The sequence below is a fragment of the Acanthochromis polyacanthus genome, chromosome 11, assembly GCF_021347895.1.
Source record: "Acanthochromis polyacanthus isolate Apoly-LR-REF ecotype Palm Island chromosome 11, KAUST_Apoly_ChrSc, whole genome shotgun sequence".
NCBI classification, from domain to species: Eukaryota; Metazoa; Chordata; class Actinopteri; family Pomacentridae; genus Acanthochromis; species Acanthochromis polyacanthus.
In genome coordinates, this window is record NC_067123.1 from 4,426,638 (window position 1) to 4,445,518 (window position 18,881).

Genomic DNA, 18,881 nt, shown 5'->3' on the forward strand with positions numbered 1-18,881 from the left:
GAGGAACTAGTATGTGTGAAGTATGTGTGAACTTACTTTCATATTTGTTTCTTGTGCCAAAGATGAGCAACTGCTGAATCAATTTACTATATATTTTGATCCTCGTTTTTGTTTTAGGAACCATTTACATGACCAACTAAAGATGAAAGATGAATCTGAAGCATCAGCATCGTAGTATAAGTTACAAAGGGCATATCTGAAGTTAATTATTATATAGACATTGTTTTTTCTTTCATACAGTAACTGAATAAGAAGAAATGGCATCACTCCCAGACTGCATTCTCAGGACAGCCTCGGTATCGTATTTGACTTATCAGCTGAATTTGAAGATTTGCAAGTGAATTCATGCACCCAAAAGGTCCCAGCAAGAAGTTCACATGGCCTAGAAAGGATGACGTAGTGTGGGTGCCTACAGCCACATCCTCTGTCCAATCACTGCTCCTTCAACACGCCGTGGTGGACAGTACCACATATCTGGTGCAGATGATGGCCTGATTTCAGAGAAATTCAAGCAGTTCAAAGGACAGAAATAGTGGTGTGATAAGTTGGGGACAAATTACATGTTTTACATGGGACCTAAGGCAATATAACTCATTTTAACTGCAATATATTAGTTAGAATTCCTAAAAAAACGCCTATAAAACATAGTGCATTTCTTGGTTAAATTGGCCATGAAGGATTCAAGAAACAATGTTGATACTTCAGATATCAATTATTCGGATGTTTATTGTTATACAGACAAAGTTTCATGTTTCTACTCCATGTCCCACATTGGTTTCTGTGCCAATATATGTATGGTGTTTTTCAGTCTGTTTCATAAATAGGCATCGTTTTGAGGTCTAAGGAGACTAGCTAGCTCTTGGATATTTTAGGTTAGAGAGAACTTTTAAGGTACTTTGAGATTTTTATAACATATGAACCTTGTTACTTATTAAAATTTGTGAAAAAAATGCCTAAATTCTTGAAAAATGCCATTTTCGCCAAATTTTTAAATTGCCCTGTACCACAGAGAAATGGGTATATTCATTCCAAATTTTTTTTCCTGCTCTATTGTTAAGGTGTTTGAACCCTTCAGATCACTTGTAAGTCTATATCATCAGTCAGTTCCCAGTATTATCTTCCTAAATCAAGCCTTTCTACCTAACATATCAATTTCCGAGTGGAAAAATAGGGATTTAAATATTTTATAACTTAGCAAATAGCAATCATATGATGTTAAAACTTTGCAAGTAATCTATTCTTATGTTGGGATAGTTAAAAAAAAGTTTGGAGATGATCAGAGGAGGTCATGCAACAAAATTTCCTCAGATTTGTTGAAATGAGATGGAATGACTCAGTGATACAGGTGATGTTCAGTTCCTGTGATGCTGGCAGTGCATGAAGACTCTCGTGTTCACTCTCGCAGACAGTTTTCCAGTCATTTTGGACTCATTTCCTGCTCATTTTAGACAAGCTGTTGTTGTTTTTGATGAATTTTGAGTCATTTCAGACACATTTTAATTATTATTGGACAAGTTTTGAGTCATTGTGGACAATTTTCTAATCATTTTGGACAGGTCTGAGTGCATGAAGACTCTTGTGTTCACTCCTACAGTCAACAGCAAAACATTTGGTGAGTTTTGCTCGTAGCATTTTAGAGTTATCAAGTTCAAACTCTGAGTCATTTTGGACAAATTTTCAGCTCATTTTGGTGTGCGAGTCATTTTGGGCAAGTTTGGGTGCATGAAGATTCTCGTGTTCACTCTTGGAGCCCGTTTTTTGTCATTTTGGACAAATTTTTAACTCAATTTAGACTCACTTTGAACAGTTTGTACATGTTTTTGTCATTCTGGACGAACTTTGAATCATTTTGGACTAATTTTGAATTAAAACCAGGATAAATGAAACATGTTAGCATGAAGACAACATGGAAGAAAATTGAATGTTTGCACACAAGTTGACAATATCATCTCTTGCCATCTCAGATTTCACCAACCTACCCATGATTTAAGGTGTCCATTTGGCTGAAATTAATCATTTTGTGGCCATTATTTATCCATTCTGTTGTTGTTTTGTGTCTTGTTTACGTCTTTTTGTTTCTTTGTGACAGTTCTGTCTCAGGTTTGTAATTTTTTGTCTCACTTCTGTCATTTTGTGTCATTTTTGTCCATCTGTGCTTTGTTTATGTCATCTTGAGTCTATTTTTTTACGTTTCAACAGTAGTGGAAATATATTTGTATGCCTGACAGTAGGATATTAACAAATAGTTAGCATATAAGGAACTGAGTATTTCTTTGTAATACTTTCTAAGGAAAAGTAACACCTATTTGAGTCTTTTGTTGTTACGAATCTTGTGTTCCAACTTCATGGCTGATTTTAATGGTACTACTACTCTTACAAACACTACATTCTGTACTTAAACTGGCACATGTTGATGTTTTTCAGGAGAAAAAAATGGGAATATATTTGACATTGCTACATATTTTTAGATGTAAAATTTCTCTTTCTTTAGTGTTAAGTTCTTCATTTTGAATTAAAAATAGCTTTTTTGGCAGTATTTCTACTTAATATCAGAGTACTTCTTTTACCACTGCAAACATTCATCAGAGAAAAGGTTAAAATAAAGCAATGTAAGAGTTTTAAAGGTTTAATGCAGTAAACTGGTTAATTCAAAGGTGATGAAGTCCAAGATGTTTGGTTTGGTCTCAAATATACTTAGATAAACATCTGATGTCTTATGCTTCTTACCCTGTGACACTTTTCTCTCTCTATTAAATTTTCTTCACTGTAATCAGAGGCTGAAGGATTAATTACTGACACTAATTACACCCGTGCTTCTCCTCCAACACAAATACTTCATGACAAAACCATTCAGTCAACAAGTCAGAGCGGCTTCTGGATTCTTTTGTGAATTTTGGGCCTTAAAAGAGTTTTAAACATTCATCTTATTAAAAACAAAGTAGGACAAAGGTGGTAGCTGAGATTGACACTGACTCATTACATTAAATGCAGCGTCATTTTCGACTCAACAAAATCCACACATCAGAGCATTTTTCACTACCAAAACCTATATTTTTTAACACTATTTTTTCACTTTACTCTTCATACTGAACACTTTTATCTTCTTACCTAACGCAGTTGCTCAGCAAACTGACATTTAACAAGTTCATGATCAAACATTTCGTCTTTCTTGGCTTTGCGTCGCCTCTTTACAACGTCTACAGGCGAAGCTTAATAGTTTTGACCTGTGAGCGCTTCCGTACCGGAGTGGCAGGTTCCAGGAAGTGGCTTCGCTCTCACAACAAACAGCGCAGTTTTCTCGCCAAACTATGAACAATTTTACCAAAGTTCTCGGTAAATCAGTCCACAAAACAGGACGCTTTCCATGTGGAAACAGTCCAGTAACCGGTCGAAGTTTGCTGCCAGGACAGTTTTTCCTTTTTTCGTTTAGTTTGATGGAGATTCGAGCAGGCTAACAAAGTTAGCCACAGCAGCTAACAGATGTTCCAGGAACTTTATTTGGCTGAAGATGTTTTTTAATCGACTTTAAATGTGATTTCAGACCGTTTAGAGGAAGTAAACATACAGGTGAGTGATTTATTTAACTTGTGTTTATTCATGTAATGTGTCGGCTGTAATTTTAGGTCTATATAGACACATAGGTAAACTATAAATCGTAAATCTGATCATATTTATACCTCATGTATACAAAATGCCAATAATCCTGTATTTAATGTTATTAACTTTATGCGCGTTATTGGAATCTGCACTGAACTTTTGGTTCACATCAAACATGCTCTTTTACACATATTTAAAGCTGTACATAGTAAACATTCATTTTCCTTATTAATTGTGCTGCCCTTTTTTTTAAAAAAAAGAAAAGAAAATGTTTCTTCTGTAAACAAAAATTCCTAGTTTGTGTTGTCATACTGACAGACTAAAGCTAATTTAGAATCTAATAAACTGAATGTCCCTTAGTAGCTGTTTTCCATTGAGTAAACTGGTTCTGCATTTGTTGTAGTTTCATCCAAAGTAAATTAAAGAATGTACTGAATATTATGTACAATCTCGAAATGTAGTTTTGACTGTTGAAGAACCCAATAAGCAGATCGTCCTGTATCGTCACAGCTGTTCTCAACTTCTGGGTCAAGATCCCAAAATAAGGTCCTGAGATAAAGGATAAGATACATGAAATTCAAATATTTTGTCAAATTTTCCTTTTTCCAGGACACTCTTACGTCTTAAAATCAGTGAAAAGCTTTGGAATAAAGTTTTATACTCAATAGTTATCAATCCATTTTTGTTCCAAATGTTCAGATATTTTCAGCGCAGTTTTCTTTACTGAATTCTAAAATCTTTTTCTTGGGCTCTGATACCTTTTTCTATCACCATCAGTGTTTATCTGACTGGTGACAAGTAGTAATCTCCTGTCAGCACTGACGAATAAATAGCGAAAAGTCCTCTTTTAATTGAACATGTATAAAATTTCAAAAAAGTTTTGAGTTACTGTGAATTGTGACAGCAAGATTTTCAGTTTTTGTTCAAATATGTGTCAAAACACAAAACAAAACTTATCGATCAACCCCTATCTGGAGAAATGCAACCTGTGATGAGGATTACAAGCACAAAGCTGTCTTTTCTATATTTATATATTATGTTCTTCTTGTCAGATCTGTCACTTTAAAGTGTCTTTATATGTGTCCTAAGTTCCAAACTAACAGACCTTTCTTCACTGATTTTGACTCCATTTATCACCAACAAGTGAATTTTAAGTTCTCAGATTTTCACTGATTTGTCTGGAGCATTTTAATGTCTTTGTTTCAGATGTGACACTTCAGATGTCGGCCGATATGATGTTGTGTTTTTTTTTTAAGGCAGATAACTGTAGAGAAAACACAGCCTCCCACACAGAACTTAATCGAAAGCCTTTGTTTATGAAATTTTCCATCTGCTTAATTTTAAAAGGAAAACTTTTTCAGCATTTATCCTTCAGTGCTGTTTCTGGTGATGCAGAACTGTGGGTTGAAATTGTTTTCAAATTAATTCATTCATTTCACAGCCTATGGCAACACCTCTGAGTGTTTAATGCTTTCTACAGTTGGATGCCAGTTTATTAGGAACACCTAATCTGATCACAGAGCTTCAGTTTTTACAACTACAGGATTGTGTAGCTTGTTGTGCTTTAGAGCTTTATTTAGGGTCAGGGTTAGTTTTAAAAGGCAGAAGTAAGACTCACTTTGTCAACAGAACTTTAAGATATTAGTCCATGACTGATGTTGTAGCTAATGCTAATGCTAGGTTAGTGGGACCTGCAAAATGTGGTTCTGTTCAGTTATAAATTAAAAAGGCAAAGTAAGGGTTGCGACATTAAAAGTGGACTGTTTTTTTAATTTAGTTGCAGTTAATCTGCTGTTTTTCCTTCCTGGTTGCAGAACGATGCCGCGCCTGCAGTCCGGCGTGTGGAAACATTTCACACTGGCCATCAAGGATGGAAGAGAAACCTTCATGTGCAACTACTGTCTGAGGACCTACACCAAGAACGCCACCAAGATGCAGATGCATCTGGACAAGTGTAAGGAGTTTTCTGTGGTTTCTCAGCGGTCTCCAGGCCCAGAAGGAAGCTCCTCGGCCTCCATCCCGGTTCCCTCCTACTCCTTCCTGCCGGCGGCCTCGTCTGGGGGACAGTTCCTCATCGACTCGGTGGATCAGCGGAGCCAGGCGCTGGCTGACGAGTGTCTGGCGAGGGCCGTGTTCGCCTCGTCTTCAGCGCTCAGCCTCACAGACAACATCTACTGGAAGCGATTCTTCGGCGTCCTGCGGCCGGCGTACTGCCCCCCGACCCCCGAGGCTCTGTCCACCCACCTGCTGGACGACGAGTACGACCGAGTGAGGAGCGTGGTCCATGAGGCCGTCAGGAAGGCCGACTGCGTCTCCATCATCTGCAGCAGCTGGTCCGACGTTAATGAAACAGGAACTGTCGTCTATGTCGTCACCACTCCTTTCCCGCTCTTCTACAAAAGCAGCAAGACGAAGGAGTTCACAGCCGAGGAGCTGAAAGACGTCATCAGCGAAGTTGGACCTCAGAAGGTTTTCGCTGTCGTCACCGATGACTCTCCTGAGATGGTGTCGGCGTGGCTCCAGGTGGAGGAAGCGTTTCCTCACATATCGGCCATCGGCTGCTCTGCTGCTGCCGTCCACCGGCTGTTTGATGACATCATGAAGCAGCCGTCTATGATGTCACTGTGCAGCCGAGCTGAGCAGGTGTTCAGGTGTTTAAGAGAGCAGAAAATACCAGCAGAGACTTCCAGAAGCTGGAAAACTACCAAACTAAGAAAGCGGTCTGACAGGCTGGAGCTGCCTGACTGGACCGATGTGGTGACCCTGCTCAGCTGTCTGCTGGAGGATCAGAACCATCTCCAGAACCTGACCCACACGCTGGACGTGGATGCTCCCATCAGGTCGACTCTACAGGACGAAGACTTCTGGAAAGGTCTGAGCAGCAGCAGAAACCTTCTCTACCTGGTCGGGAGTCATCTGGACTTCATGAGAGGAGAAGATGCCGTTCTGTCTGGGGTTGTCGACATGTTCGGTCGGCTACGATACGCCATTGGAGCAACTCTTTCCGGGTCGGTGCTGCTCAGCGGCGAGCAGGAAGCCGTCATGGCGTCGCTGGACAGATGTGAGGAGTTCTGCGTGAAGCCGATCCACACCGCGGCGTTCATGTTGGACCCGAAACACGCCGGACAGCAGACGCTCTCCGGGGAACAGATCAGCGGCGCCTACAGCCTCATCTCCACGCTGTCGCAGCACCTGGACCTGGACGAGGGGAAAGTTCTGGCCAGCTTCGCTCGTTTCTCAGCTAGACAGGGCCTGTGGAGGGGATCAGGGATCTGGAGCTCCTGTCAGCACGTATCTCCATCCACCTGGTGGAAAGGACTGTGTTCGTCTGAGCCGATGTCCGCCGTCGCCGTCGCTCTTCTCCAGATCCCTCCCACCACGGCGGCCTGCGATCGCCTGCGGTCGCATTTCAATCACGCTAAAACAGAAACTTTGATCTCAGCTGAAAGGTTGCACAAACTGGTGGCCGTTCAGACGAATCTGAACCTTTTAGAGCCGCTGGAGAGTGAAGAAGAAGAGAAGAAGGTTTTATGTCAGTCTGAGACTAAATGTGAACCCATGTAGAGAAAAACTGCCTTCAATGGCGCGTTCCCACCAGCACCTACTCAGCTCGGTTTGTGAGGTTTTTTTATTTGGACGTAGTACCAGCTACTATTTAATGACCTACTGAGGGTTCCAAGCGAGCTGAGTGGAGCAGATAATGTGACATCTACAGAATGCAGGCCACTGATTGGACAAGGAGTGATGACACACGAGAGCGACTCCATCACGAAAACCAAACCCACCATTTAAAAAACATAGCAACAGCGACGGTGTGCACTGTCCTTCATGGAATTGAGAAAATCTGACAAAAAGCCACAGACGGAGCAGCAGGTTTACCGTCGCCTCCACCCACGATGAGGTGGAACTCAACTGTGATGGAAAACGACCTAAACTGAGCCCAGTTGAGTAGGTGCTAGTGGAAAAGCACCTAAAATGAACAAAATCCAGTTTATTAGATCAAATGTAGAGTTTTTCTGAACTATCAGTTTTGCACTGACTTTCTGTGACACTTAATCTGATGTGTTTAATTGCACATTATTGAACTTTTTTATTACAGAAATAAATTCTGTAAATCAACTTTTTGTAATCACAATGTGACACTTTAACACACTAGCAGTCTTTGTTAGAACATTTATTTACATGATGTAAATAAAACCATTGTTTATCTAAAAGTTCTGCTTCTTCTTCTCCATAGAGGGTTAGAGGGAGGGTTAGGGTTAGCCCTAACACTAACCCTAGCGCTATAGAGTGTAGAGCGTTTTATTTCACAACTGAGATTTATCCTTAAGGTGTAGTTGGCAGTTTAGCAGCGAAAACATGGTTCGAGTTCAGATTAAACACCAAACTGCACCATGTTGATTAATAATAAGCATATTTTTATACCTTCTTTCAGTTAGACTTGCTGTTTCCAGTCTTTATGCTAAGCTAACTAGCTGCTAGCTGAGAAACGTTCACATATCTGCTGGCAAATAAAATGGAAAAAGTCCAGGTTTAGCACTTCACCAAATATTTAATGGAGCAAAATTTTAGCCTCAGGCTCGTAAGAGAATTTCATGAACAGAAAAGATGTGCTTCTTTTATCACAGAAATACACTTTGGGAGGTGAAAGTTTGGCAGTTTACCAGCAAATTTCTACAGGTTAAACACACCAAACAACACCATGTTGATTTATTCTAAGTGCATTTTGATTTTATTTTTTGCTCATTCTCTCTGTTTCCAGTTTTTATGCTAAGCTAACTAGCTGCTAGCTGAGAAACGTTCACATATCTGCTGGTGAATAAAATGGAAAAAGTCCAGCAGCAGCACAAGTGTAGTTGGCAGTTTACATTGAATACATGGTTCTAATACAGATTAAACACCAAACTGCACCATGTTGATTAATAATAAGCATATTTTTATACCTTCTTTCAGTTAGACTTGCTGTTTCCAGTCTTTATGCTAAGCTAACTAGCTGCTAGCTGAGAACCGTTCACATATCTGCTGGTGAATAAAATGGAAAAAGTCCAGCAGCAGCACAAGTGTAGTTGGCAGTTTACATTGAATACATGGTTCTAATACAGATTAATCACCAAACTGCACCATGTTGATTAATAATAAGCATATTTTTATACCTTCTTTCAGTTAGACTTGCTGTTTCCAGTCTTTATGCTAAGCTAACTAGCTGCTAGCTAAGGAATGTTTACATATCTGCTGGCAAATAAAATGGAAAAAGTTCAGGTTTAGTACTTCACCAAATATTTAAAGATGTAAAATTTAACCTCAGGCTTGTAAGAGAATTTAAAATCATGAACAGAAAAGTTGTGCTTCTTTTTATCACAGAAATACACTTTGGGAGGTGAAAGTTTGGCAGTTTAAATTTCTACAGATTAAACACACCAAACAACACCAGACTGATTTATTGTGAGTGCATTTTGAGTTTTTTTTTCTTTTTTTGCTCATTCTCTCTGTTTCCAGTCTTTATGCTAAGCTAACTAGCTGCTAGCTGAGAAACGTTCACATATCTGCTGGTAAATAAAATGGAAAAAGTCCAGCAGCAGCACAAGTGTAGTTGGCAGTTTACATTGAATATATGGTTCTAATACAGATTAATCACCAAACTGCACCATGTTGATTAACAGTACGTATGTTTGTATACCTTCTTCTAGCCAGACTTGTCATTTCCGGTCTTTATGCTAAGCTAACAGGCTGCTAGCTGTTGAATGCTCACATATTTGCTGATAAATACGATGGAAAATGTCCAGGTTTAGCGCTTCAAAGATTTAAAGACATAAAATTTCGCTTTAGCTCGTGTAGAATTTAAAACCACAGTTTGACGTGAAGCTGCAGCGTCGTTTCTCTGAAGCGTCGGCTGGTTTTCCTCGCCGCTGGTCGGTGGTTTTGGCTCCGAGGGGAGATGCGAGGCCTTGTAAACAGCAGCATTATTAATCTTAATAGGAACCTGCACTCTCTGCTGCTTCACTCCATAAATCCTCGGCTGCCTCTTCGTCCTGCTGTCCGCTCTGAGGGGGTTTCAGGTCGTGTGTGGGCAGTAACTACAGCGGCGTATGTATCGTCGTGATGTATGCTGTTTATGACAGATGGCGGCGTGTTGGCTGCTTCTTAAAGTTGCCCTCTCTGTGATTCAGCAGTGAAATCACTGCTATGCTAATTTTACACTCCGGTCACGGCTTCATCTGTGTTTAATTTTCTGCAGGCTTCGATTATCGGTGTCATCGTCGGTCGTGTGTCATCCACTCAAAGCTTTAGCACAACACAGACGGGGAAACATTAGAACCTACAATAAATCTGGTGTGATTTTAGGTTTTTCTTAAGGGAGGAATCCTGAAAGCTTCAGTTAAAACCAGCTGGAGATGGATTCAACAGATGTAGATAAGAAAACGGAGTCATCTGTCGGTATTTATTAAGATAAAATGACATTTATTAACCTCACAGTGGGGATATTTGCAGTGTTAGCAGCAAACATTTACGGAATGTAGCACAAAAATATAAATAAGTACTAGAATCTAACAGTATTGCACATATTAGTGATATGTTTCTACTGAGAGAAGCATTAATAGTGCACAGATTGTGATGAAGTAGAAAGATTTGATGTTGCACAGGGTTTTAAAAGTAAAAAAACATTCATAATTCACAGAATTGGTGTCAGTATTGTACCCAAGAAAAATATTGCATTTTTTTGGTTTGTATGTTCAATTTATTTCACTTTAATTTGTCCATAAAGTAAATTCTACTTCATTATGGGCTACTTTCAGACCTGAATGTTGAGCGTCACGTTTGAATTCATAAAGTTTTAGAGCTCTGAAAATAAAATAAATAAGCAGCAGCTAAAATAAAAATAATAGCTTAGTGTTAACAGTTTTCTACCTGTATTATCTGAGCACTTTTTACCACAATACAAACCTTAAAATGCTGTAAAACAACCTGTTCCTATGACAGGAAGAAGGCGGCCTGTGATTGGTCCATTTTGTGCAGAAGAAGAAGAGTCACATGATGCATGTGAGCACGCCTCCACCATACCCAGTGCCCGGAGACGTTGTTCATGTGATAGACGCGGCATGATGCTGTTCACTGGACTAACAATGGTGGCCTTTTTTGGGCCTTTATATAGGCCTTCAGAACCCATTCTCAGATTGTGCAGATACTCACTGAGTATTGCTTGGTGTGTATTTGGTTCACTTTAGCAAAGTGACCAACCCATGACAAAATGACAACTCATCATTATCTCAACTACCAGGGCACTAGATCATCAGTAAATCCACAATGAATCATTACAACCCCCCTACAAGTAGAATTCTGCCTACATTTCTACCTCAAAGTTTCTATTGACTGTCAGTATATAAAACAGGGAGGAGGTGGCTTACCATCAATGCATGTTGTGCAGAAGAAGAGTCATACGATGCATGTGAGCATGCTCAGAACCTGACAGAAAAACACCCTGATTATCAAAGGAAGCTGACAAACACCAAAGTGGCATTCAATAGCTATCGTTTCTACTCATTATCTTCGCTTTTTCTTTTCTTTTCGGACAGTTTCAGACCTGAATGTTGAACACCACGTCTAAATTAATGAAGTTTCAGTGCTCAAATGTGCAGCTGAAAGTTAGAAATTAGCAGCTGCTAGAATAAACATAAGAACTTCTGGTGTTAACAGTTTTCTACTGGCATTATTTGAGCTTTTTTTTACAACCATAAAAAATGTTTTCCTGTTCCTATGACAGGAAGTAGGTGGAAGAAGAAGAATCAAATGAACCTGACAGAAAAAACCCTGATTGACTACGGTAATAAGTTGATGAACATCTCTGTTTAATGCTCATTATCTCTGACTGGGATTTCGGGTTTTGTTGATTCGGTTAACTCAAACAAAACCTGGATATGTTGAACTTCTCATCTGACTCTCAGACAAAAAGCAAATAGACATGTTTCCTAAAAAGTTGAGGTTTTCATTTTAAACATTTCATAAGCAATCTCTGCTTTCTGCGAGCCGTCAGCTGGTTCCATTCGGCCTGTTTCTTTACAGCTGAACTCACATTTACCGCAGCAGCATTTTACATAAATACGCTTCTATCGAACCTCTTTCCTCTGTGATATAATTCAACCCAGACAAGGCGGCTCTTCATACATTCAGAAAACTTGCTCCGCTGAATCAGGTGTCAGAAAGCAGAAGGTGTTGAAGACGGTGAACAGAGTCCGAACACAAAGACTCGTTGATTAAATCTCATTCTCCCTTCAGGGTTTCATATTCGGCTCCTTGAACCGTTGATAAAAATACAAGTTTCTGCTGTCGGTGATGCAGACAAACTGGCTTTTGTCTGCAGTTGAAGCAGCCGATCTCTTCCCCTCCACAGCCAGTCATTGTTCAGGTCCAGATAATAGCATCGGGGCTTGACGGGGGAGTTTGACTTGGATCGGAACCAGCTGTTAAAGCAGAAACACTTTATCAACCTGATTAGATTACTCTCTATCTCATGTGGCTTTAATTGTCAGACGGTGATACGTCTCCAACCTGACGGAGACGTCATGGAGTCATTTAGTTTAATGATCTGTGGAGGTTTAATTCAGGCGGATTAATCGGTGTTCGGATCAGAACCCTCAGAGGAAGGAGAAAGAAAGAGTTTTCATTGTTGGCTGTTGTTTCCAGACCACCTTCAGCGACGGTGTTCATGAGCTGATGTGGTTCTTCAGTGCAGTTGTGTTCTTTTGTGTTTAAATGTAAGAATCTGTAGTAGTACGCAGAGGCTGAAGACTTATTTGGTGTTATAGGTGGTTGTAGGTGTGTATTCATGCAGGACCAGACAGATGGCAGCTATGAGGATCTCTCTAAAAAATGAGGAACCATCAATATACACTGCCTGTCCAAAAGAAAAAAAAGTCACCACCTGGATTTAACTAAACAAATAGGTAGGAGCCTTCCATTGGATAATTACTGCAGTGATGAATATGTTTCAGCTGCAACAACTTATTTAACTCTAGCTGATGCAGTGAGGAGCTTCTCATTTGTTATACAAACATGTTGGAAGACAAATCCTGTGGTCATGGAAAGGATGTTAATCTGTCTCAGAGGGGTCAAATTATTGGCCTGCATCAAGCAAAGAAAACTAAGGAGATGAAACGACTAAAATCCAGTTAAGAACCGTCCAGCGTATTATTAAAACCTGAAGGATAGTGGAGAACCATCATCTTCTGGAACAAACTCTTAGATGATCGTAGAAAACTAACAGTAGAACTCAAGGCTATTTAGTAGTGAAAGTAAGAGCAAACTCAAAGGATTGGGACTAAACAGCTGTAGCTCTAAGAAAACCACTGATCAGTGAGGATGATCAGAACAAAAGGCTTCAGTTTACTGTGGAGCATAAAGATTGGACTCTGGATCAATGGAAGAAGGTCATGTGGTCTGATGAGTGCAGATTTACCCTGTTCCAAAGTGATAAGTTTAGGGTTTTTTTATTTGGTCCCGACTTTGTACTGGTTTTTGTCTTTTTAGGACTGGTTCCAGACTGTATTCTGACTGGTTCTGAACACATTTTTGGACTGGTTTAGGTTTGATTTTGGTCCTGGGTTAAGACTTTTTAAGGACTGGTCTGAGACTGTCTTAGGCAGGTCTTGGACTTTTTTTTTTTAACCCCAAGAACACCAAACCAACCATCAAGCATGGTGGTGGCAGTATCATGCCCTGAGGAACTGTAACTTCCCGCCATATGCATGACATGGACTCCTTAATATTTGCAGTTATGTTGTATAATGTCATAAAATACTACTAATAATACATAAACTCCACTCAGATGCAACTGCAGTTATATGGAGTCAAAAGGCACCTTTACTTTGGGACATTTCTGCCATTTTTGACCTTGATAATAGTTAGAATTTGCTGTGGATTCATGTTTTATTCTGCGGCTGCTACATCCGGCTGACTTCTGTATTTAGAGATGACCGTGGTGTCGAACTGTTGGTTGCTAACGTTCAGCCTCCTGTAATAACAGACCAGCAGCAGTTTGTGGTCAGAACCTCCCATAATTTCCTCATTCCTGACTCCGACCAGCACCAGCCCACCATCAGCCCTCTGTAAGAGCAGCAGAACCAGAAGTTCAGCTGTAGATCTGTAAAACAACAAGTCCTGTTCCTGTTCATGATGCTTTCATAATTACACTCCAACCAGCCGAATCACGACGCGGTTTTTCTGCCACTTCAAACCTGAACAGCGGCATGAAGATGTATTTATTATAAGACATAAGATCAGTGACGGCGGGCGTCCTGCTGAGGAAGATCAGCACAGCTCAGATCTAGAACATGGCGTTTCCATGGAACACGGAGAGCTGACGTTAACCTTAAAATAATCTCATTTGTTCCACTGAATGTGTTGAAAACCGTCATCCTGCTGCAGAGCTGAAGGTCAACATCTCCACGCTTTGTTCCATCTGAACCAGCATTTAATTATGTATCATTACTAAACAGAGTGGTGTTTCATCACTGCTTTAAAGGCGAGATTAGATAAGATTCGAGGCGGCATGGCTCAGTGGGTAGAGTGGCCGTCTTGTAACTGGAAGGTTGCCAGTTTGATCCTCGGCCCGTTGTGCTCATGTTGAGGTGTCCCTGAGCAAGACATCGAACCCCTAATTGCTCCTGGTGGGTCGTGGTTAGCGCCTTGCATGGCAGCTTCCACCATCAGTGTGTGAATGTGACGTATCATGTAAAGCGCTTTGGATAAAAGCACTATATAAATACAACCATTTACCAAGATTTATTCAACTCAGTTTATTTAAATTTACATCGCAAGACCTCACAAAATCTGAGGAACCCAACAAATGTAGAGTTTCCTTTAGAATTCCTTTGAACAACTTGACAACTGTGTTTTTATGTATGCATCTTGAAAAAAAAAACAACGAAAATCCATGATTTTAATGTAATTTTTGCGTATCTGAAACATCCAAATGCTTAAGTTTGTAACAGAAGAGCAGTAAGGAATTGTTGTTTCAAGTTTCTGAAAATGTTCTTGTTTAGCATGTGGCTAAGCTACATCAGTTCAGACTATTTTAAGCTGTAATCATAGGTCATATTTGAAGGTCAGTAGCTTAGACATGGTTTATACCAGACACATGACCCACAACGCAAACCTTCTCCATCTTGTCAGCTATACCTGTGTGAAACTCCAAACCCGTAGAGCAAACTTTATTAAAATTACACACTTTGTAGTTTGTGGTGTCTGAACCTCGATGCTCAAAGACAAGGTGATGCTCAACACAGCTGATATTACAGGTGGTTTCTCCAAATTCCAGACAAAATACTCCTTTTAATGACCAACCAACCACTGGAGGTTTCATGTTTTGTTTCATCCACTTGCGTCAGGCAACATCTGGATCCCGAAAGCAGTAAAACGTTGTGTGGAATGAGTTTGTTGCTACGAGCCGCTGTGTGATTTTTTAGTATTTTGTTGGCAGCGTTTGGTCGGAGCTGGCAGCCTCGCTTTATTCCAGCAAACATTGGCTTCGGCTGAAAGTCGGGGGACTCATCTGGGATGAGAGATGGCAGCAAATAACCCAAATAGTGATGGAAGGGCTGGGAGGAGGTCCATCTGCTGCATCTGTGGAGTCTTTTATATCAGAAAAGGCTGCAAAAAAAAACCCAAACACAAACAGGCTGAAAATAACGTCTCATGTTTGATAGTCGCTCCGGCAACCTGCATCTAACCGGAAGGAGACCGTCGTCGCTGGATCATCAGTCATCTCTGGAGGCATTTTCATCCTCACACTTTTATCCCAACCCAGAAGGAATCAGAAGAAGACGAAGAAGAAGAAGGAGAAGAAGAAGGAGGAGGAGGAGGAGAGAAGAGCAAGAAGAAAGATAGAAGAAAAGAAGGACAGAAGAAGAAAAGAAGGATAGAAGAAGAAGAAAAAGAAGGATAGAAGAAGAAAGAAGAAGGATAGAAAGAGGAGAAAAAGAATGATAGAAGAGTAGAAGAAGCACAGAAGGAGAAGAAGAAGAAAAAGATGAAAAAAGAATAGAAGAAGCGGAAAGATAGAAGAAGAAAGATAGAAAAAGAAGAAGAAGAAGAATAGAAGACAGGTAGAAGAAGAAGAAGAGATAGAAAATGATAGAACATAAAGAAAGAGAAGAAGAATATAAAGAAGGATAGAAAAAGAAGAATGATAGAAGAACAACAAAGATAGAAGAAAAGAAGGATAGAAGAAGAAGTAGGATAGAAAAATAAAAGAAGGGTAGAAGAAGAAGAAGAACAACAGACAAAGGATCGAAGAAAAAAGATAAAAGAAGAAGAAGGAGGAGAATAGAAGAAAAAGGATAAAAGAAGGATAGAAGGAGAAAAAGAAGGGGAGAAGAACAACAATAGATGAAGGATAGAAGAAAAAGGATAAAAAGAGAAGGATTGAATATGAAGAAGGATAGGAGAACAACAATAGAAGAAGGATAGAAGAAAAAGGATGAAAGAAGAAGAAGAAGAACAGAAGAAGAGGAAGAAGAAGGATAGAAGAAAAAGGACGAAAGAAGAAGAAGGAGGAGGATCTGTGACTTCCCTCGTCTCTCCTCCCACCCATGAAGACCAAAGGTGGAGCTGCTCTGGATGCTTTGTTTTCCACTTGGGAGTTGAAGAAGTGAGATTCAGAGCTGCTGCTGCTGGAGAGAAAAAAAACCTGGTCGCTGCCAAGAAACGCAGCTTTAACTGCAACCAGATGTACAATTAGAAGCACTTACAACCGCCGAGGCCTTTTGGTGGGTGAAGGAAAGCGGCAGATAAACTCGACGGCCAAACAAGCAACGTTCTGCAGAAATATTTATCTGCTGCAGCTTTAATGCGCCCGTTTTTATTGTCTCTTAGATGCAGATTGTGGGCCGCTGGTTTTATAAGCTAATTACAGCCTCTGGACTGATTTCCATCCAGCTCATTATTGAGGCCGATTCAGTGACTCAGACTCCTAACCTGCTCTGTTCGTCTCTTTCTGCGGTTATATTCGGGCTGACGTATAGTTTCCTGAGTAGCGCCAACCAGAACTCCGTGTTTTTTTTGTTTTTTTTTGAGGATTCGGTGGGAACTTTCAGAAGGCGATGGAGAAAATGAGATAGAGGGAATGAAAAGCAGCTGTTTTTATGTGTCGGAGAAAGAAAATCAATCTTGTAAAAATGCTTTTCTGTTTTTACAATCTCAAATTTGAAGGCCTAGAAATACTCGAAAACATGCGACAATTGCCACACGTATCGGGATTGGTTAAAAATTAGATATTTTAGGGGATTTGCATAGATGTGATCCAAAATAGCTCAATAGCGCCACATGGAAAATTTCAAACAGGAACTACGGCCACTACATGTCACCTACAGCTATGAAATTTATTAGACATATGTAACTCGTCAAGAGGAACGAAAATGTAATTGGAAACCATATCTAAGACACAACAGGAAGTCAGCCATTTTGAATTATATGTTAAATTTTTGATGATTTTGGTGCAATTTCTAAGCGGGAGGAGGTCGTCATCAATCATCTCTGGATCTCTCGTTTTCATCCTCACACTCTCATCACAGCCCAGAAGGAATGAGAAGAAAAAGAAGACGAAGAAGAGGGATAGAAGAAGATGAAGAAGGTGAAAAAGATAGAAGAATAGAAGAAGAAAAAGAAGGACAGAAGGAGAAGAGAAAGGATAGAAGAAGAAGAACAAGGATAGAAGAAGACAGGAGGATAGAAGAAGAAAAAGAAGGATAGAAGGAAAAGAAGGAGAAGGATAGAAGAAGAAGTATTTTGGGGGATTTGCATAAATGTTATCTAAAATGGCTCAATAGCGCCATCTGAAAAATTTCAAACAGGAACTACATGTCACCTACAGCTATGAAATTTGGTAGACATATGTAACTCATCAAGAGGAACGAAAATGTAATTGACACCCATACCTAAAACACAACAGGAAGTCGGCCATTTTGAATTATGTCATATTTTGGATGATTTTGGACCAATTTCTAACTGGGAGGAGGCCGTCGTCGCTGAATCATCAATCAGCTCTGGATTGCATTTTCTTGGACCAATTTGCACATTTTCAAAAGCTCTAAACTCTGGGTAACCCCGACAGAGCTCAAACTTGGCCAGGATCTACAGCAGGCACGGGCGATCAAAAGTTATCAAAATGCTCCGCAAAAGTCTGAGGGAGTGGAAATGGCGGCAATGACACAGGAAATGCTGTGTAACTGGTCTGTATATGCTCCAATCTGCCTGAAACTTTCATGTGTGATCAGATTCCAGCCATGATGGCATTCACAGGCTGATATGCAGTCCTGTAATAGCGCCACCTATTGGATGGTCAGGAAGTGATGTATAACTAGCCTGTACATGCTCCAATCTGTCTGAAACTTTACATGTGTGATCAGTCGGGCCCTCCTCACATCCATGGGCTGAAACACACTCTCAGTCACACCTGGTGGACATGCTTGGATTCACTGACCAGTGAGGATGCGAGGACCCGTTCATTTTTCTGTTCCTGAAGTGATTGTTTTTTGCTTTTTTTTTAACATTTACCCGGCGTGCCCTGATCAGATTTTTAAGGCGGCTGTCAAGACTTAAGAGAAGCAGATTTATTATTCAAAAGTGTCGGTGAATTTTTCAGACGGCAGTTTATTAATTTCCGACAGAAATAGACAAAACCAGGCTTCAGTTTTCAGACCAGAGACGGTCGATTTTCCTAAAACTGTCACCATGGATACGCCCTAATTAAGATAATTAAACTACATGGGTCGGATTGTCAGTGATGATTTTTTTTTCATGTTTATTGGTTTAAAATAGCACCTGCTTCACTGAAAATCAGCTTTTTAATAAGTTCATATGGTGTTTTTGCCTTTGAAAAGCAAATTGTGAGTGAAATCAAGATCCAGCCTCTTGTCAGCGCATTTCCTCCTTAAAACTGAAGTATACCTGTGACAAAAACACAAATGTGTAAACTTGCAGTGTAGGATTTTCTTTAAAAGAACAAATTATCATTTATAAAAATACAGAAATACAGATTTTTTTTTCAATTGCAGACGTTTTGTACAGCTTCATAGCACTTTTTTCCCTCTTTCCAGTCACTTCCATCAGGTTACTGCAGCTCCTGAGCTCAACTGTTACCTAAAATCAGCCACAAACATTGCATCAAATATTTATCACTACGACAGGAACCTTAAAACAGCAGCATCAACATGCAGTCACTCACCTGGAACAACAGCGTTCACCTCCTAACACACCTGGAACCGCAGTGCGGCCGACTCAGCGTCTCGTTT

The 18,881-nt window shown here is 40.1% G+C and overlaps 1 protein-coding gene across 1 annotated transcript; it reads left to right on the plus strand.

Moving 5' to 3' along the window:
• The first annotated feature begins 3,213 nt into the window (after positions 1-3,213).
• LOC127536068 (uncharacterized) lies at positions 3,214-7,811 on the plus strand. Its single transcript, XM_051955470.1, has 2 exons — positions 3,214-3,567; positions 5,412-7,811. The coding sequence occupies exon 2, from the start codon at positions 5,416-5,418 to the stop codon at positions 7,159-7,161; it is 1,746 nt and encodes a 581-aa protein (XP_051811430.1). The 5' UTR covers positions 3,214-3,567; positions 5,412-5,415; the 3' UTR covers positions 7,162-7,811.
• The last annotated feature ends 11,070 nt before the right edge of the window (positions 7,812-18,881 follow it).

Coding starts and splice junctions, on each gene's coding strand:
- LOC127536068 (XM_051955470.1), top strand. CDS start 5,416: ATGCCGCGCCTGCAGTCCGGCGTGTGGAAACATTTCACACTGGCCATC.